This window comes from Peromyscus eremicus, chromosome 20 (genome assembly GCF_949786415.1).
Source record: "Peromyscus eremicus chromosome 20, PerEre_H2_v1, whole genome shotgun sequence".
In the NCBI taxonomy this organism is placed as follows: Eukaryota; Metazoa; Chordata; class Mammalia; order Rodentia; family Cricetidae; genus Peromyscus; species Peromyscus eremicus.
In genome coordinates this window covers 26,183,465-26,204,762 of record NC_081436.1, presented here as the reverse complement: position 1 = coordinate 26,204,762, position 21,298 = coordinate 26,183,465, and the positions used below count along the sequence as shown (strand labels likewise).

Below are 21,298 nucleotides of genomic sequence, written 5' to 3'. Positions count from 1 at the left end.
GTCACAAACTAGGTTCACGTGGGAAGAGGGAACATCAACTGAGAAAATGACTCCATTAGACTGACTGGTAGGCAAGTCTGTGAAGACATTTTCTTGATTAATGACTGATGTAGAGGAGCCGGCCCACTGCAGGCAGGGTCAAAGTCAACTCTGGGCAGGTAATCCTGGGAGCCCGGGCGGGGACAAGCCAGTAAGCATTGCTCTCAATGGCCTCCTCTTTGGTTCCTGCTTTTAGGTTCCTGCCCTGACTTACCCTTCACGATGGACTGTGATTGGGATGTGCAAGTCAAATAAATCCTGTTTTCCCTAAGTTGTTTTGTCATAGCATTTAATTATAGCACTAGAAAGCAAACTAAGACACTTTCCATCTCGGGCTGTAACCCATAAGAGTTCTCTGTTCACGCTGGCTGTCGTCGGCTGGTGTTGTCACTGTGCAGGTCTTGTTTAGACATACATAATGTTGAGCTTTCATGGATGCAAAGACACTCACAGCAGACATTCTGGGTCCTCTGGCTCCTACAATCTTTCTGTCTCCTGTCATGTCCCTGAGCCTTAGGTTTAGGGACTGTATTGGAGATTGTAGATAGATCTATTAGGGTTGGGCACCCTGCAGTTTATTGTTCTTTTTGCATTTTGACTGGTTGTAAATTTCTGTAATAGTCTCCATCTACTGAAAAAAAGAAGTTTCTTTGAAGGGTGTGGTGGCACATGCCTTTAATTCCAGGCAGGAGGATCTCTGTGAGTTCAGGGTCTACATAGTGAATTTCAGGCCAGCAAGGGCTACAAGGTGAAACTCTTCTTTGATGAGGGATGAGGGCTACACCTCCGTGTGTGCATACAGTAAGTGTACAGAAATTACGCTGGCTTACAAGAGTGGCAGTGACAGGTTTCCCTCTAGGGTCCCTGACCTCACCAGCACAGGCAGTTGGCCAGGTTCACAGTACCAGGCATGAATTCCCTACTGTTGAGCAGGCCTTATGTCTAATTAGATGGCTGCTGGCTACCCCTAAGATATGTAAAGTTCGACTATTGCACTACTGGGGATATATTCCAGGCTTGGCAGCTGGGTAGGTTTACTTGTTTTTCTCCCTTGGCAGACTGCACAGGACTTCTGGATTCTATGAGAGACAGTCATCAGGAAGGAGGCTTCCATGTCAGTTTCAGATCCATTCTTCTAAGCCCAGTATCTTCCTTGTGTCTGAGCTGACTGAGGCTGGGCTTGTGCAACGGGGATGGCCTATGCACTGGTTACCCTCTCCTCCCGGCATTGCAGAAATCTGGGAGAGAGCACCAACTCTGTCCTCCAGTCCCAGGAGCTACTCAAAGACTGTTAGTCTTGGTGGCTTGGCAGAGGCATAGTGAGTATATCCAAAGCCAGTCCCCAGATCTCACTGCTCAGGATATCTCTGATGACTCCTGAGTATTCCATGGATTTGGCTGAGCTTCTACAGCTACCCTAGGTCAAAAGTCAGTCTAAGGAAAGTTAGTGTCTTATGAAAGGGGACGTCCAAGCATCCACAGCCATCTGTTCTGGTTCTATTCTGTGATTCTGGGTTCATATGGATAAGACCACACCTACTAGCAGAGGCAGGTTGTTGTAGAATATTATTTTAAGGTGTGTTACATTTGCTTTATGCTCTGGAACATTTGTTAAATGATGCAAAGATGTGTTACGTTCTTCTATGTTGCCTTTATTTAACTGTGTGAAGCTGTGTTACTTTGCCTGTCTAAAACACCTGATGGTCTAATAAAGAGTTTAATGGCCAACAGTGAGGCAGGAGAGAGAAATAGGCAGAGCTGGCAGGCAGAGAGTAGATAGAAGAAGTCTGGGAGAAGAAAGAAGGAGCAAGAAAAGGAGGAGAGGATGCTAGGGACCAGGCACTCAGCTGGCACAAGCCACAGAGTAAGAGTGAAAGATATACGGAAGTAAGGAAAAAGCCCAGAGGCAAAAGGTAGATGGGATAATTTAAGAAAAGCTGGCAAGAAACAAGCCAAGCTAAGATCAGGCATTTATAATTAAGAATAAGCCTCTGTGTGTGATTTATTTGGGAGCTGGGTGGCAGGCCCCCCAAAAGAGTGAAAACAATTATATTTTGGTGTTCCAACGTGGGGGCCGTAGAAAGCTGAATAACACAGGTGAAGAGGGGCTTTGGCTACTCAAGAGTGCCAGACACAGGCCCACTCACAAAATCATGATCCAACTCTGTGGCTGTCCGCTTATGGCCAGGTGAGATCTCAGGACTGACTGGCTCAGGAAAGGCTCACATTCCTGTGGTTTCTGAGTTTCCAGAGATAGGAACAAGTGTCAGGAGAATCATGAGTAGAAGAAAGGTCTGTGGGTTGATAATGCATTCTGTCCTGATCACTGGTTGGCCAAGATGTCAGAGAACAAACAGGCAATTATGTGGGTCTGCCTTCCACTAGGTAGGCAGTGCTATGTGCACTGTGCCCAAGAACCTCCTTGGAGTCTAGATGCATCCTCAATATAAGCCAAGTGCCATGCAAGACTATGTTACAGATGGAAGAGGCTTCCTTTAGAGAACAGACCACACCTGGATCTCAGATACTTTATTCCTGTCCCCAGGCCTCACTAAATCCACAGCTTCATGGTCACATGAAGCTGGAGCACTCCTAAGCTGAGCCCGGTTGGGCCTTTCTGCAGTCACATGCTTTGCATTCGTCACTGCTTTGACCCTACTCAGTCTTGGGCCTTACATCATGACCAGGCCCAATACATCATGATGCTAAACCACCTTCTGACTTTGTCTCCACATCCTTGAGGCTATTTGAGCATCCCCAATATCTCTGCTGCACACAGCCCTGCTTAGGCTTCACAGAATGTCTGTGGCCTCCCCATACAACATTCACAGTGTCCACCTGAGCTTAGCTAACCTCCACTTATCTTATAGCTCCAGCGATAACTCTGTTGAATACAGCACCTGGGCTCAGGTGCCCTGACTACACAACATGAAACCAAAGCTGAAAGAGCTCCCTTAGGATCGCCTAAGTGGATATGGCAGTATGAAGCCCAGAAGCAGGGAGCAGCTACAAGTGCAGCAGCCTGTGTGCCCATAGACCTCATGCTGTGATTTCAGAGCTAAAATCTGGCACCAAAGTTTGTAACTGTGAAGAAAATCCAGGTAGAAAACAATACCACTGTCCAGGCCTCCCCTTTTCCAGCATGGGTTGGCCACCAAGGATTCCACTGCTGTCTTGGTGCAGGCCTCCAGGAGCACCTGGACTTCCCTGCTGAGGGCTTAGCCCTGTCTTTGGCCCTCAGGAGGATAGACCTGCTCTTAGGCAGGTTCCTTCTCTGAAGACCTCAGTGCTTCTGCTGCTTCTCACCTGTAATTATAGTTTCTCTACCCCAAAGGCTGAACTCCCTGTGTTCCCATCTTTTCAATGCCCATTATTAAATGCCCATATTGTAAATGGGTATTGGCTTACAAAATGCCATTCCTTCACACTGCCCCCACATTCTGCTACCTTTCCTTTCTAGAACTGCTGTTTCTCTCTCCCTGTGTTCCCCTCTCTGTGACTTCTCTTTATAAGAAACCCAAAGCTGGTGCCAAGATGGGGATCAGAAAGACAAGAGCCACAGACTGAGGCGCTAAGCAGTAGGACAATGGCACACTAGGCACTTCTAACTGCAACTGCTATTCCTGGGCCAGGAGCAAGCTAGCAAGCTTTCTGCACCCAGGAAGCAGAAAATACTGCATTCGCTTTCTCTTGAACTGTGGGCAGCTTCACTGCCTAGGGGTGGGTCAGCTCTGACCTCCTCCATAATTGGTTTCACAAGTGCCTGGATTTCTTGCCATTCCAGGTCATGCTGATCTGTGCTGTGCAGGACAGCTTGTGAGAGGAAGTACTGGGCTCCCTCTAAGGCCAGAGTGCAGCCCGCTGGCTCCTGTCTTCTGCAGCATCCCTTGCTGAAGGTCATCAGGGTTAGTGCCAGTTGGGTCACTGGTTCTACTCTCTCACTGCCCAGCCATGTGGGGTGATACCTTGGCCTGGAGGAAGCCTTTCTCGGGGGAACTCACTATCCAAGAATCATTTGGAACTTCTAGAACTGAGTGACTCTGCCCATACCTGTGTGTTGTACAGGCTCTAAGGACACCAAATTCCCTTTCTCTGGAGCCAAGATGATCAGATGAGGATGCATTCTCAGCAGAGAGGATCAAGTGCATCTCTGGGTGAGGTCTGACCCTTTTTCTAGCCTTTTTAAGAGGTATTCAGTCACCCAAGTCACGGAGATCCCACTAAAGCAAACCTCTGGCTCTAGGGCTCTTGCAAAAGCACCAATATCCTCTTGTGATCCCACCTCTTCTCCAGATGTCACTGGTATTTGTGCCAAGGTCTCAGTGATGGGGCAACAATAGCAGAATGGGTGTTGAGTGTGGCTTTTCCTTGTTGGCATTCATGATTATTCCGTCACTGTCTTGGAGTAGAGTAACAATGGCTCAGTAGCCACAGCAATGGAATAAGTAGAACAATACAGTGATAGGTTGATATATGGGAATGGTACCCTTTTGGGGGGGGGCATAGGGTCTCATGTCCATAACAGGACTATTAATAATCCCTAGTAGGAGTAATGGGAGGGTCATAGGACTCTGTCCTGGAATCCCAACCATCCCTCCCGTTGCTCTTTTCTGTTTGCCTCTCCTACTGCAAGGGATCTTAGGAAATGTTAGAATATATAGGATGTGTGTGTCGCTCAATGATGCAGCTTCCATGAAGTCATCATTCATGACGTGGTAGGACTTTGCAGTGATGCATATATTCTGGGTATCTTATACTCCTGTAAGTAAGCCCAATAAACTCACATGTTCACTCAGTTAGATTTGGGTGGACTCATTCCCATGGTCTGGACAGACAGAAAAGCAATACAATAAGGAGAAGGCTGGGCTGCCTTGTATGAAGCTGCCTCCAGCCCGTAACTGAGATCAGATGATCTCCTCTGCTGAGGGAAAGGACAATTTCCAGGCTGTATCAGACATCAGTAGCCTGGGCTGGTCACTGGAATGCAGCAGAGCCCAGAGAGTCCTCCTGGTTTAGAAATGTAGCTGTTGGCTCTGTGCTGTCCAGGTCTACCTGGGAGACCATATGGGGTTCTAAAAGGAATCTCCAATGATATCATTGGTAGCAGGGAAAAGGGAGTGACTGTCAAGGGCGATGAAAAATGCAACACAGACAGTAGCTGACAGGGCTGGAGACCTGGAGGCAAATAGCTGGAGGACTTTGAGGAGGGCCTTTTGGCCTTTGCAGAGACTGGTCATGTCAGCTAGTGTGGCTGATGCGTTTTGATAGGGCTGAGAGTAGCTGAACTGCTAACGTGGGGACCCCTGAGTGGGCTTGCTACTCCCATCTGTCACCCATACCTAAGATATCCAGAAAGGCCTAGAGAGCCTCTTCTGTCTCCTGGGACTTGTGGCTGTAAGGGGTACCTGCTTCCCTGAAAGCACTACAGGTATTTATTTGCAGATGGTGATGGGCACATGACTAATGAGGCAGCCCCCTGATTTTGAGGGGTAATAGCTCCCCGGGGGTGGCAGGATTGTGGCAGTGCTTGCCAACCAAAGGTTAGATGGGCACATCTGCCATAAAGAGTACAGCTCTTTGGCCCACTACAGTGTTTGAAGGGTCGTGGAGAGTCTCAAGCCTGGTGGCCAGAGCTGAGATTTGATTTGTCCCCATGCAGATAAGTATCTACCAGACCTGTACTGCTGATGGGAAAATGAAGCCCAGAGAGACCTGGAACACACCTTTAGTTACGTGGCTACGTTAAGGACCAGGGCAGACTGATTCTCTTCCACATCTGTCTCTACGTAGGAAACGAACCAACGGGTTAAACTCTCAAGGCCTCTCAAGTTGTTCAACTTCTTCCCCAGTACCCACGCTGTTCCTGGTGCTCTGTGATAAGGACTCTGATCACCCTCAGGGATAAAATGCTGCTTCCCCTACATGTCCCACAGAAAAACTGTCACCAACAAAGAAGGCTAGAGGTGGCTGCTACCTTTCTGTTTGAGGACTTGGGGTCGAGAAGCCAGAAGCTGCTTCCTCCCTATGACCACCTTGGGTTGCCTGACTGGGCCTGGCAAATGTTCTCAAGTATGTGACCAGTATTGCACAGGGGTGGAACACACATTAAGGATCCCTCACACCTCATCCTTCTGCCATAGGCTGAGGAGAGCACCAAGGTTCTTCCACAGTGGAATTCCCAGTGAAGTTAGGGCAATTCTGAGTGTCCTCTGCCCACACCCATGGTGCTGGTGGTCTTACAGCCTCTCCTGGTGCTCCTATGACGTCTTGCTCAACCAGACTCTGCTCCAGCTATTTCTTTTGACAGCCCACCCAGGAACACTCAGCTCAGCGGACAGGTGTGTCCAACATCAGCAGGTCTACCTGTAGTGAAGGAGCTGGCCGTCAGCACTGTAGTCCCGGTAAACTTCATAGTCCTTCTCCAGGAGCACACCCGGCGGTGAACAACTAAACACAGCAGAACGAAACAGAGCTGAGTGTGAGTGCAGGACTTCAAGCACACCGAGCTGCCCTCCCTCCCCGGAGACGAGCTGAGTGTGAGTGCAGGACTTCAAGCACACCGAGCTGCCCTCCCTCCCCGGAGACGAGCTGAGTGGCACTTTGTGTGTTCCTTCCCTTCTTCTCTTAGTTACAGACAGGGTCTTACACTGCAGCCTGGCACTCACAGAGATCCATCTGCTTCTGCCTTCTGAGTGCTGGGATTACAAGTCTGCACCACACGCTCCTATGTTCCTTTCTATGGTCTAAGCAACAATTTCCTTCTGTCCTATATCCATCTCTTCTGAGTACGAACGGCCACAGCGGCCGGCCTAGAGGCCACGGAAGAGGCAGGCCAGGACACCAGCCCTGTCCTAGAATGGGACTAATCCCAGAGATAGGATTAGTGAGAGTTTCAACCAGGAATGACAGACAACCAGGGAGACATGCTACAGAGACTTTGCAGGGTACTATGACCGTCTGACAGCAGACGTGAAGTCATCCAAGAGATATCTGAGGCCGGACACCTAAACAGGTGATTATCCCGGTCAGCTGTCCAAAGGCAGGTGATCAAACTAATACCCACTTGTGATTAAGATGAGGCTTTGGTAGTCTAGAAGAAGGAACTTATTTATTCTGATCAAGATTATCTATATTAAACTCCAGGCTTTCATAACACTCAGTGACAAAAGGCTGAAAGCAGACCCACTAGAGGCAACATAGTAATGTGGATTCTTGCCACCAGTATGTAACATGGTTTTGGAAGGCTAGCCAGTGCACTAAATAGAAGGGGCATTGGCTGATTCCGTGTTTGGACGAAAGATGAAATCCATCATTAAGCGTCAGTCTTTATTATTTTTTGAGACAGGGCCTCCCCACGTAGCCCTGACTTGTTAGGAACTCGCTATGTGGCCCAGGCTGACCTCAAACTCACTGAGCTCCCTTTGCCTCTGCCTCCCAAGTGCTGGAATGAAATGTGTGCACCACCACACCCAGTTCAGGTGTCAGTCTTGAAAAGCTAAAACAACCGAACAAAAAGTTACTGTAATATTAATGGAGACTTGTAATCTAGCTTCCACTTGAGAGGGTTAAAGAACAAGGGGCTGGAGAGATAGCCCAGCAGTAAAGAGCACTGCTTGCTCTTCCAGAGGACCCAGGTTTGGGGTTCAATTCCCAGCACACACATGGCAGCTCAACTACAATTCCAGGGGATCTGGCATCCTCACATAAACATACATGCAGGCAAAACACCAATGCACATAAAATAAAAATAAATTACTTTTTAAAAAGTTGAGGGGTTGGGGATTTAGCTCACTGGTAGAGCACTTGCCTAGCAAGTGCAAGGCCCTGGGTTCGGTCCTCAGCTCGGGGGAGGGGGGGGGAGTTGAAGAGCAGCATTATTAGGAAAATACTTACTGCATATAATCATGAACAGCTAAATTATAGAAGGATAAAAAATTATTCTGATGTCTTTTTAGACCTGTACTCCATTCACACACATCCCATTTATCACTCAAATCACACTTCAGCCTGGATTTGAATGAAGACATGGCTTAATTTTCCTTGTATGCTTCCTTGGATCTAGGGAAGACACTGGATTCTGAACCAACAATGCTGGAGAATTTTCATCCCACCAAACAGAACTAATACTTCACTTTGAGTGCTCTCCATTTTGACTCTGAAGATCCGTCTGTGAACATTTGAAGACAGAGGTAAAGCATCACTAGGATTCTTATATCCATCCTGGGTGGGAGTATGAATTCCTCAAGATGGGCTGTAAGATGCTAGACCACCAGTGTAGAGTTATAGTTGTAAGATGGGCCTGGTCTCTCTTTCAGATTCATTACATTCCAAAAAAAGAACACCCTTCCTTTATTGTATTCAATCATGTGCCTTAAACTATCCTCACAGAGCTCAGTAGAGATCTACGAAGAGGTCCTTCCATCTGGGAGGGCCCACTGCCATTTTGTCTTCACAAACTCCTCCTGGTTCAAGGTACTGAAGGCCCTGAAACGAGACCTCCCTACCTGGGCTATCAAACGGTTACACAGGGCTGGTCGGTAGCCAGGCTTTACTTCCTTAAGTACATACCCACCTGTGGCTTTTCTGCTTTTGTGTTTTGTTTTTGTAGACAGGGTTTCAACTGTGTAGCCCTGGCTGTCCTGGAACTCACTCTGTAGACCAGGCTGTCCTTGAACCCACAGAGATCTGCCTGCCTCTGCCTCCCAAGTGCTGGGATTAAAGGCATATGACACCACCACACACCACACACACACACACACACACACACACACACACAGTTTTGGCTTTTCAATTGACTGTTTAACATTCAATCTCAAGTATTATTCCACCAAAGCTCCACATTTATCTGGGCTTAGTGGTTTATGCTTATAACTTCAACAACTGGCAGGCTGAGGTTCAAGGCAAGTCTGGGATAAGCATTAAGACTCTCTTCGTAAGTGGGGCAATGGTGTTGCATGCCTTTAAATCCAGCACTCGGGAGGCAGAGGCAGGTAGACCTCTGAGAGTTCAAGGCCAGCCCGGTCTACAGAGTGAGTTCCAGGACTGCAGAAACCGTCTCCAAAAACCAAAAGGATCGTCTTTATAAACAAATATAAGGACTGTGCTAGATCAAAATAGTAATACTTGGCTTCGATACATAAGGGAAGGCCTAGGGAGATGGCTTGGTAGGTGAAGGGCATGAGAATCTGAATTTAGATCCCCAGCATCCCTATAAAAAGGCACTTGTAAAGGCATGCACCTGTAACTTTAGGCTGGGAGGGGGAGACAGGAAGATCCTCGGAGCTGATGGGCCAGCAAATCTAGCCAAAATGGCAAGCTCCGAGTTAGCAGGAGATGCCTTTTCAAAAAATAAGCTGAAGAGTGCTAGACAAAGACACCTGAAGTTAACCTCTGACCTCCACAAGCACACACAAATAGGCATTCACACTGCCTAAACATACACACACTGCCTAAACATACACACACAAAGTAAAAATATTGAAAAAAATGTTAAAATAGCTAAGAGAAAATGTTCAGAGTATAGAAGGAGACCTCAAGGGCACACTATATAAAGATGGTAACCTCACGGGCACACTACATAAAGATAGGTACAGGGTATAGAAGGAGACCTCACGGGCACACTACATAAAGATGGGTGCACAAAGCTCCCTGTCTAAACAATGCAGCACAGGGAGAGCACAGATGCTAAAACTCACCAACCAATACATATGCTATGTTTTGTTCACACCAACTCACATTGAAATTTGGTTCCAACCTAAGGAAAGGAAAAGTCTTGAAGAGGGATGAGGCAATGTGACCCCCGCCATGAGGGCACTGCTGAGTTTCTGTGGGGGTAGAGTGCTCTTAAGAGATCTGTGAGAGCAAGGCATTACAGGGTAGGGCAGCTCCTTTGTCTCTCATGCCTTCACTTTACCATGAACCAAAATAAGCCAGTCTTCTCTATGAATCACCCTGCTAAAAATACCTTACTATGGGAGTGGAAAATGGCCTGAGGCAACATACAAGAATTTAGTCAACAGCAATAGAAAATTAGGAAGACAGCAAGTGTTCTAGAAAGAAGTCCCATGTCTAAAAGCCAAGAAAGCACACTGTTTACAGTGAGAATGCAATGGCTAACATGTCATACAATGCATGCTCTCCGCCTCTGCCTCCTCAGCATATCCTTTGGATTTGTGCCATTACATCTGGCAGAATACTGTACAATATTTCAAAACTGCAAGAATATGTACCTGAAAATCAATAAGAGATGACACTAGGGTGTTTTATTTTTGCTTCTGGATGGTCATGTATTTCAAAAGACTGAATGAATGAGTGGCAGTTATTAACAAAAGCTAGCAGTCAGTATTTTCAAATATAGAGTTATGATATATAGTAGAAAGCTAGAAAATAATAAATGAAATATGTAAACATAACTCTAGGGTACCTATGTCCATAGCTGTTTCAGGCAGGGTATCCATTCTGTTATGTCTGGCTGGTCACCAAATGTCACAAGACCTTTTGGAGCATGGGACTCCGTCATCAGCCACCCTGCAGGTCCCCCGTGCTCACTGCTGTGTCACACTGCAGCAGGGCACACTGGGCACAGCACACTGTGTGCTTCCTCCTCCTTAGGCTCATGCCCCTCTTCTCCCAGGAGACACATGGAAAAGCCATTCCGCCTGCCTGCTACTCTACTTCAGTATTCCAGAGGACTCCGTGTTTCTGAAGGCTGCTTCTAACATTGGCTCATACAACTAAGGGCACCTGGGACCTTTAGGGCTGATGCTCCTTCTACATCCCACCTCCAGCCACCAGTGCCTAGGTAGAAGGAGTCAATATCAACCTGTCCTCTATACTTTTGCCAAAGGTTGGAACACATCTCATATCCTCATTAATCACCGATGCCAGGTTGGCCCTGAGTTGGGGCAGGGACACAAGCAGTTCCTACTCCATGGGGAGTCTGCTAGATAACAAACCAGATCCTCAGGCATTCACGGGGTTAAGATAGGGAGCAGCAAAGGTCAGTAGAGAGGGAGGTTTCAGCGGAGAGTAGACGAGGAGAGGGGGGAGCCTGTCATAGCCTAGGAAATGAGCCTTACGGTGAGGCTGACAGGAGGTCAAGCCACATCTGGGGCCTCTATGGGTTGGCTATTAAAAAAAATGGCTGCAGTTTAAATCAGGGGTCAAGAAATTACAGCCAATTTTAGTCTGCTTCCTATTTTTATAAGGCCGTGAGCTAAGAATGGGTTTTATATGTTTTAAATGATGGAAAATACTTTATGGTGTGGAAATTACATGGTATTCAAATTTCTTAGCACAATGACTTACTCCTATACTGTATGTGGATGCATCTGTACTAAACAGCAGAGCTGAGCAGTCAAGAGAGAGACTCAACATGGTTCTTATAACTCATGTACTGCCCAATGGCAGAAAATCGCAATGATGCGGTTGTAGCTTAACAGCATTAGTAGCTCATCATGATGTTTTATTATGTTTTAATATCAGAAAATATTTATAACACCAAAACAGTAAAAGAAAAATGGACCCTAAACGTCATGTTCTTGAGCACAGTACACTGGGTTGGATGGTTAACACCATGTTCATGACAGTGACATGCCGCAGCACTAAGAGAACACGTTAGCATTACTGAGCACATGTCACAACATTCTCAACTTATATAATGCTCCCAGGGATTTTAAATGGAAGGAGAAACCGCAAGATGGACCATCTCATTATCGCACATTTACTGGACAAAAAGAAGATCACCATTAGAAAAAAGAAAATTCTCAGTTTCTCTGTCTTTCATGTGCACGTGTGTATAAGACCAGAGGTTGACATCGTGTCTTGCTGGATTGCCTTCCATCTCATAGTCTGAGACAGGGTTTTTCACAAAGCCAGTGTGCATCACTTAGATAGAATGACTGATTAGAGAGTTCTACCATCTTCATCTCCACGGCACCAGGGACAGGTGTATTTGACCATGGCCATAGTTTTTATGTAGGTGCTAAGAATCTGAATTCAGGTCCTCATGCCTGGAAGGCAGGCACTTTTACCTACTAAGCCATCTCCCCAGCCTGAGGGGCTTGCTCACTTCTTAGTTAAGCAAGGAAAGCTGATTCACTAATGATGAATTAATTAAACTGTATTGATTGCAGCAGCCCAAACAGTATGTCCAGATATAATAAATTTGCCTAAGACCGTTAGCCTTTGGCACAGACAGTTTCTTCTATAGGTGAGGTCCACAAGAGACATATAGCAGTCATGTAACTCAATGGCTTTTTTTGGCATAACATGTTACTGACACTGATCAATTTATTATGAGTCAGAGCTAAGCTTAAATAATAAAGAACTGCCCCTATAAACTGTTTATGTAGAGAACTACAGCAGAGACTATGTTCAAATGCGCCCAGTCCACCAGTTATCAATGTGATAAAATACCAGATGTAACAGGAGGAGAGGGTCATTGGCTCCTGATGTGAAGTTCTGCCTGTGATGAGCTACGTCCATCGTGTCTGGGCTACGGTGAGACAGAGCACTACATCTGAAAGGAGGTAGGAGAACAGCGTTGTTCAGCTCTTCTCAAGGGATGGAAGGAGACATGTGCAAGGACCAGGAACCAGATATACGCTACAAAGCTGGTCGATGGTGGCACACACCTTTAATCCCAGCACTCTCGTGAGTTCGAGGCCAACCTGCGCTACAGAGCGAGTTCCAGAAAAGGTGCAAAGCTACACAGAGAAACCCTGTCTTGAAAAAAAACAAAAAAGAAAAAAGAAAAGATATCCGCTTCAAGGAGAGACTCCCAGTGACCTAGGTCTTTAAACAGGCGTGCCTCCATCACTTCATTAAGTTGTGATTTCATTCCTGGATTGATGCCCTCAGTGCCCTTGTAATCTAATTATCTGTCAACACCACCACTAGGTGGGGACAAAGCCTTCAACACATGAGCCTTTGAGGAGAAACATGTCATACCCCAAAACAACACAGATAAACCACTAATTAAGCACAACCTGAAGTAAAAACTGCCAAAATGTGTTGCAAATAATAATGCTAAGATTAAGCCGGGCGGTGGTGGCGCACGCCTTTAATCCCAGCACTCGGGAGGCAGAGGCAGGCGGATCTCTGTGAGTTCGAGGCCAGCCTGGGCTACCAAGTGAGTTCCAGGAAAGGCGCAAAGCTACACAGAGAAACCCTGTCTCGAAAAACCAAAAAAAAAAAAAAAAAATAATAATGCTAAGATTAAGAGTGTATTAGAGACTTAGGAGACCAATTAATAAAACTTGAGAAAATGTAAGCTCATGTAGAAATATAAGCCCAATACTTTTCAGTAGAAGGACTCTGCAGAAAAAAAACTGAATCTATCATGAACTATGGAAATAACAGTGTCAACACCAAATTTCACTCATGCTCATGGACCTAGCTTTAAATATTTCCACTAAGATTTTCTTTTTTGTTAGAAATAAGAGCTAAGTATTCTTGATATGCCATACCACACAGCATGCTAAAAGCTTGGAAGGAGTAAAATTATTTCTTTTTAGACTAAGAGAAAACATTGAAATTTTCTGAATGAGAAAAAGTTTTCAGTTATATAGCCTAGGCTAGCCTCAACCTTGTGATTCTCCTGCCTCAGATTCTCAAATGCTGATATTAGAGATGTGTACCATCACACCCAGTTTTTTTTGGTTTTTTGAGAGAGGGTTTCTCCGTGTAGTTTTGGTGCCTGTCCTGGATCTTGCTCTGTAGACCAGGCTGGCCTCGAACTCACAGAGATCCGCCTGCCTCTGCCTCCCCGAGTGCTGGGATTAAAGGCGTGCATTACCACCACCCAGCTTTCTTTTGCCACTTATGGATATCTCTGTGTGTATGTGTGTGCGCATGTGTGTGGAGACCGGAGGGTGACATCTGATGCTGTTCTTGACCAGTGTTCACACCTTAACTTTTGAGAGAAGGTCTCTCACTGAAATGGGCTAGACATACTGGCCAGCAGGCTCTGGAGACATCTGTCTCTGCCTAGGTTACACACGCATGACCATGCTAGGTTACACTCATGCTAGCTTATATATGCATGCCCATGCCTGATTTTGTATTGTTTTGTATCTTGAGATAAGATCTCTCTATGTAGGCTTGGTTGGCCTGGAAACCACTCTATAGACCAGAGTGGCCTTGAACTCATAGGAATTCTCCTGTCTCTGCCTCCTGAGTGCTGGGATTAAAGGTATATGCCACCATGCCTGGCTCCTATGCCTAGCTTTTTTATGGGTGCTGGTCTCCAAACACAGATCCCCATATTTTCCTGGCAGGCAGCTTGCTATCTGAGCCATCGACCAGCCCTAACCATTGATTTTGATGTCAGGGAATGTCAATGCTTCTGCTCCTTGGAGCAGCCACACTGGCTACCTGCTGCTCGCATGGTGCTTTTGGATCTCTCTCAGAACATGGCCCGAAGTGCTCTCTGCTGGGGCAGATGCCTTGCTTCATGTGTGGCATGCCTGTCCTCCTAGGGCAGCACTCTGCTTACACAGTGTTCTGCAAAGAGAACACCCAGTCAGCTGGCCCTGGCCCAGAATGAACACAGATGGTGAAATTAGCAAGGGAAGGCACTAACGAGTAATTCAACGTGTATTCCATATGCTGAAAAGGTTAGAAGGAAAAAAAAGCTGAATAGATTAAGATGACTCAGCAGATAGAGACACTCGCCTGATGACCTGAGTTTGATTCCCAGAACCCAAGTAAAGATGGAAGGAGAGAATCAACACCACAAGATTGCTTCTGATGTCCACATGCACATTGTAGCACATGTAAGCTACTCCTACATATACACACACACTCCAAAATAATAATAAATAAAGTTTAAAAAAGAAAAAAAGCTAAGCAAGATCAACAGAAACATAAGCTATACAAACACATAAAGTGACCCAGGGTAAAGTTCTAGAGATGAGGAGAAAGGGTGAAGCTCTGTTGGTAGAGTGCTTGCCTAGTATGTAGAAAACCCCAGGCCTATCAAAGGAGGTGTGACTGCACATGCCTATAATCTTAGTACTTGGGAAGATGAGACAGGAGGACCACAAGTCCAAGGTCATCTTCCGGCTACATAATAAGCTCAAGACCAGCCTGGGTTACGTGAGACTTTGTCTCAATCAATCAATCAATCAATCAATCAATCAATCATTAAAATGTTGGGCTGGAGAGATGGTTCATCAGTTAAGAGTGCTTCCTGCTCCTGTAGAGGACCTGGGTTAAGTTCCCAGCTTCCTTTTAGCAGCTCACAAGGGTCTGCAGCTCCAGTTCGAGGGAATCTGATGCCCTCTTCTGGTCTCTGAGAATACTAGACACACACGGTGCACACATACAGGCAAAACATTCATACACATACAAATATTTTTAAAGAAAAATACTTCTTTAAGAAGTTATAGAGATGAACATTCCAATTTACAAAGTGAAAGATTTCCTGGAGGGGCAGAAGAAGAGTAAGCACTGAGGGGCTGCAGAGATGGCTCAGTGGGAAAGAGTCGAGTGGAGCTGGTAGAGTGGAGCTGGAGCACACCTTTAGTACCAGCACTCAAGAGGCAGAAGTAGGCAGATCTTGGCGAGTTTGAGACTAGCTTGGTCTACATAGTGAGACCCTGCTTTTAAAAAGAAGTCTGTACTGCTTTTATAGAGAACACAAGTTCAGTTCCCAGTACCCACACCGGGTGGCTCACTACCACATGTGACTCTGACTCCAAGGAGATCCTATACTTGGTGCCCCCAGAGGCACTTGCATTCATACGCACATATTCAAACACAGTCGCTAATTAATAATAATAAAAATAGGCGCTGGAGAGATGGCTCAGTGGTTAAGAGCACTTGTTGTTCTTGTAGAGAGCCTAACACCGACATAGTGGGCCAAAACCATCTGTAACTTCAGTTCTAGGAAATCTGACACCCTCTTCTCATCTCTGTGTGCAGCAAACACACACACAGTGCACAGATATGCACGCCAGACACTAATATACATAAAATAAAGAAAGAAAAAAATCATGAGCATCAGTGAGCTGAAGGACAATGGCAACAGGTTTAGTATACTTATAACTGGAATCTGAGGTTAAAGGATAAATAAAAGCTTGAAGAAAAACTGGCTGAGAATTTCTCAGACTTGATGAAAACTATACAGCCTTAAGCCCAAGAAGTTCCACAAGTACCAAGCACAAGAAACACAAAGAAAATACCATAACATGAGATCTTAGGGCAGTTAGTTGCTTGAGATCTGAAATAGAAAAAACAAAAAAAAAAAAAAAAAAAAAAACTAACCACAGTAAAAACATTAAAAAAAAAAATAAAGGACTGGTAATGTAACATTTGGTAGTGCTGGGGAATATTATTTTAAGGTGTATTACTTTTGTTTATGTTGCATTTGTTTAACTCTGTGAAGCTGTGTTGCTGTGCCTGTTTGAAACACCTGATGGTCTAATAAAGAGCTGAACGGCCAATAGTGAGGCAGGAGAAAGGATAGGTAGGGCTGGCAGGCAGAGAGGATAAACAGAAGGAGAAATCTGGGAGGTGAAATCTAGGAATGGGAGGTGAGATCTAGGAAGGAAGAAGTAGCTGGAGAAGGAGGAGGACTCCAGGGGTCAGCCACCCAGCTACACAGCAAGCCACAGAGTAAGAGTAAGATTTACAGAAGTAAGAGAATGAGAAAAGCCCAGAGGCAAAGGGTAGACGAGATAATTTAAGAAAAGCTGGCAAGAAACAAGCCAAGCTAAGGCCGGGCATTTATAAGTAAGAAAAGGCCTCTGCATATTTATTTGGGAGCTGGGTGGCGGGCCCCCAAAAGAGTAAAAGTAAAAAACAACAAATGACAAGAGTAGTCTTTGCCTAGCATATGCGAGGATGGCTCTAAGTTCATTTCAATTCTAAGCATCACAAAAACTGGATGTGTTGGCCCATAGCTATATTTCTAGTACCCCAGAGGTGGAGGCAGGAGGATTGTTCAAGGAAGAGTTGGCTCAGCAGTTAGAAGCACTTGCTGACCAGGCATGGGAGCACATACCTTTAATCCCAGTATATAGAGATATAGGCAGAAGGATCTCTGTGAGTTCAAGGCCATCATGGTCTACATAGGGAATTCCAGGTCAGCTAGAGGCATACAATGAGACCCTGTCTCAAACAACAGCCAAAAGAAGTAAAGTGGGTTGGAGCAGGCCCAATCTGAGCATCATGGTGCATACCTGTTATTTCAGCACTGGGGAGGCAGCAGGATCAGGACTGTGTTTGAGGTCATTGTGGGTTACATAGCAAGACTATCTAAAAATCTACACTATAGGATACTATTCAGAAGTGCTGATACATAGAACATGTTAAATAATAAAAAGAAAGAGAAGACAGACAAAAGGAGTATACAGGGTTTAAGTTCAGGTGAAATTCTCCACAATAAATTAACTTCTGTAACAGAAGCAGATCCACAGTCCTACAAATGTGGAGGTGAACAGGGACACGAAGATCAAGGGAGTCGGGGTGATAGAGGCATCACTCCCATGGTTGTGATGTTCACGGTGCATACATATGCATGAGAATTTACCATAATGTATATGCTAAATATGTGGGATTTTCTCTCCACTCAGAAGTTTCACATGGAAAGAAAGGATTCAAGCAGGACCTGAGGGCAGATGGTCACTGGATGTTAATCCTCACCAAAAAATTCATTTCTTCTTTTGTTTTTAAAGATTTATTTTATTTATGTGTATGAATGCATTTATATGTGTACCACATGTGTGCCTGGTGTTCATCGAGGTCAGAAAAGGGTGTTGGATACTCTAGAACTGGAATTATGGATGGTTATGAACTACCACATGGGTACTGGGAATTGAACCTGGGTCCTCTGCAAGAGTAACAAGTGTTCTTACTCTATCCAGCCTCAAGATTTTGTTTCTTTATACCCTCTTGCTGGATCTTATTTGTGAATGTCTGTAAGGTGGTTTTTTTGTCTGTTTTTTAGGAGAGGATCTCACTAGGTTGACCTTGAACTCCTGGACTGACTTCAGCTTCTCAAGTGCTGGGACTATACGTAGTCTTGTGCATTGTGCCCAAGCCTCCCTCCACTTAGGTCCTAAAGCTCACTGGCTCCTAACTTGTAGGAAGTCTGAATCCTACGTCTCTGCCATGTCATCTCTTCTGGAAATTTCCGCTGCAGAACAAGGACTTCTGGCTGTGTTGCTCTGAATGTTCCATTGGGATGTTTCACAAAACCACTTGCCTAGCCCACACGGAGTTCTTTCATGTGTCAAGCACACATGGATACCACTAGGGTGATTAAACACAAACTCAAGGATGTTTCAATGTAAGAAAATTAGGTTCATGGAAGAAATATACCACATTAATAGACTGACGAAAGCCCACACCACCATCTCAGAGAACCACACCCTTTCCTGATAAGATCCCTGGAGCACAGAAACCAGAGGGAATTCCCTAACACGATGAGCCTTATAAAAAGCCCAGTTATCCTCAGCAGAAAACTACTCGCTGGAGGAGGCAGAACATAATCCTTGTGGACAGTCTGGTCCTCTTGGTCTCTAACTTCTCCACTGCCCGCCAGGCCATGCTATGCCCTGCACCACTGTCTAGCTTCCACAGGCTACACCAGCTCCTTCATAGTGTCCCCCTTCCCCGGCTGAAGCTCCAGGCCTGACCTCTCTGGATTGGTCCTGGAGGGCTAAAGTAGCACTTTCTGTGGTCAGTGCCTCCCGTCTTACACTTCAAACGAGCCCAGAGTCCTGTCCCTTCTTTCCAGTCCTCTACTGTCCCCGAGATACAGCAGCTCCTGGAGGAAGTCCCATGCCTCACTAGCTCTTTGCAAACCCAGGTTCTGTTAAGGACTGTTTTATTGCCATTTCTGGGGAAATCCTCCACTGAAACAGCAAAAAATGTGACAGCAACATCTCAGAAAGACCCCCAATGCACTTCAAGGCCAACTAGTATACCATAGCCTTATTTCCACCAGAAGAAACAAGGTTACCATGGCACCCCCCCACACACCGGCAGAGTCACACCTGGTGTGCTCTACAGCTGGAGACAGCTGACTCAAGGGCTCTACTGCAGCCCATGTGCTTCACCTGTTTGACCATGCAGACTAGGTCCGCTGCCTGAGCCACAGTCTCTTCACCTGCTCAAGCAATTAACAGAAGGCCTTCCTTCCTGTAGGAGCCAGGAGAATGAGTTTGGCTCAGAGACAAGCAGTGCCAGCAATACCATGGTCCTTCCCGGCTCCAGATGGGCTTTTTCAAAGGAAGGCAGCCCCTCTCTCCCTCCTGCTGCAGGAATCAGAGGCCGCCCCTTCATTCTCCATAAGTTACTCAGTACCCAAAGATACAACTATTAGCAGAAGTGTCCCCACTGAAGGTACATCCACAGCCTTCTGGAAAGGAGTGCAGGGGCTCCAAGGGTCTGGTTTTCCTCCTCGGTGCCTTTCTCTCTCCCTCCCTCCCTCTCGTGTTTGAATCAGGCTCTCACTTATCACAGGCTGACCTCATATCCTGATCCTTGGCTGCCTCTGCCTCCCAAATGCTGAGATAACAGATGTGCAACCCCACACCTGGCCTTACTTGACCTTCCCTTCCTCCAAGGTTTTGTTCACTTCCACAGGTGACTAATGACACAGTCAATAAACCAAAGAGGAAGTGGCTGACCTGCCTAATAATCTGGGCCCAGCGAAGACTTTAGAACCCTATTACTGGACAACAGTCTTGCAAGCTACATGCAGTCCTCGGCCACCTCAGCCCCTCTCTTCTCAGTACCCTCCCCAACCCATTTCCCCACCCTGCCTCCTCACCTGCTGCTCTCTTCCTTCGACGTGACCAAGGTTGTCGCCCGCCCGCTGCGAACTGGGAGCTCCTGTGCCCTTTCCTCGGGCTCTGGCTCCAGCGAGGAGCCGGTGCTACCATCGCGGCTGCCCCTTCCCGGACTGCTGTCTGCAGAGGCGCGCGGGGACTCGGTGTTCTGCTTCAGCGTCTGCAGTTTAGCCAGAGGGATGATGTCGCAGTTCTGTGGGCGATGCCACACAGTGCGCTGCGAGGCAGCACTGTAGTAGTAGAAGCGCGATGTATTGGGGTCAAAGAGCTCCCACCACTGGTCCTCGCTGGTGCGCTTGATGCGCACTCCGGCTGGTGGGTCCCACACACACTCCCCGGTGACCAGGTTGGCATACATACGTTCTCGAGTGCGTGGTTCGATGATCTCCACCCACTCCAACCTGCAGGGGACAAGGGAATCAACCAAGACCCCAGCTCTCACCTTATATACTGGACAGGGGCTTCCACCAGCTGCTGAGTGCTCCTGCACCTGGTGCTATTTCCTAGGAACCCTCAGGGCAGTAGGACCACAAACTACTGCCCCTGTCTGGTCCTCAGCCTGCAGCCCCGTAATCCTTTTTATTTATAAAAATGTAAAGCACTCCAAACAAGGCCATGTTATCAAATACGAGTATGTTTGATATCAGGCTGTAAATGTTTAAATACTGCTTCCAAGTTTTTGTTTATTTATTTATGGGAGTGCATGAGTGTATATGTGCAGTGCTCTAACAGGCCAGAAGAGGGCGGAGGCTCTCCCAGAGCTGGAACTACAGTCTGTAAGCCACTCAACATGAGTGCTGGGAGCCAATTCTAGAAGAACATCACTCACTCTTAACCACTGAACCATCTCTTCAGCCTGCTGTGGGATGGTCTGTGTGTCAAATGTGTTGCTGATTAGTCAATAAATAAAACACTGATTGGCCATTGGCTAGGCAGGAAGTGTAGGCGGGACAAGGAGGAGAATAAAGCTGGGAAGTGGAAGGCTGAGTCAGAGAGACACTGCCAGCCGCCAAGATGACAAATAGCATGTGAAGATGCTGGTAAGCCACGAGCCACGTGGCAAGGTATAGATTAATAGAAATGGATTAATTTAAGCTGTAAGAACAGTTAGCAAGAAGCCTGCCACGGCCATACAGTTTGTAACCAATATAAGTCTCTGTGTTTACTTGGTCGGGTCTGAGTGGCTGTGAGACTGGCAGGTGAGAGAGATTTGTCCTGACTGTGGGCCAGGTAGGAAAACTTTAGCTACATCAGCCTTCAGATTTCAAAGTTTTAAAGATGCAGTGGCCATGTTTCCACAATGCAGCTGCACTTGCATTAGGGCTGTGCGGCACATCGCTAGAGCAGTGTTGTGGGAAAGCTCCTCCCTCTTTGATAGAGGTCTGATTCTGTGGCCCAGAATGGCCTAAAATCTTGTAGCAATCCTCCTGCCTAAGCTTCCCACGTGATGAGATTAT

The 21,298-nt window shown here is 46.4% G+C and overlaps 1 protein-coding gene across 3 annotated transcripts in view; it reads right to left on the bottom strand.

Annotated features, from left to right (window-relative positions):
- Arhgap39 (Rho GTPase activating protein 39) overlaps positions 1–21,298 on the bottom strand; it is a 110,859-nt gene that overhangs the window by 20,075 nt on the left and 69,486 nt on the right. For all 3 annotated transcript variants that reach the window (XM_059247618.1, XM_059247616.1, XM_059247619.1), the window contains exons 3-4: positions 19,823–20,242; positions 6,403–6,486 (exon numbers count right to left, since the gene is read on the bottom strand). In XM_059247618.1, coding sequence (XP_059103601.1) covers positions 6,403–6,486; positions 19,823–20,242 — 504 coding nt within the window. The remainder of the gene's footprint in view (positions 1–6,402; positions 6,487–19,822; positions 20,243–21,298) is intronic.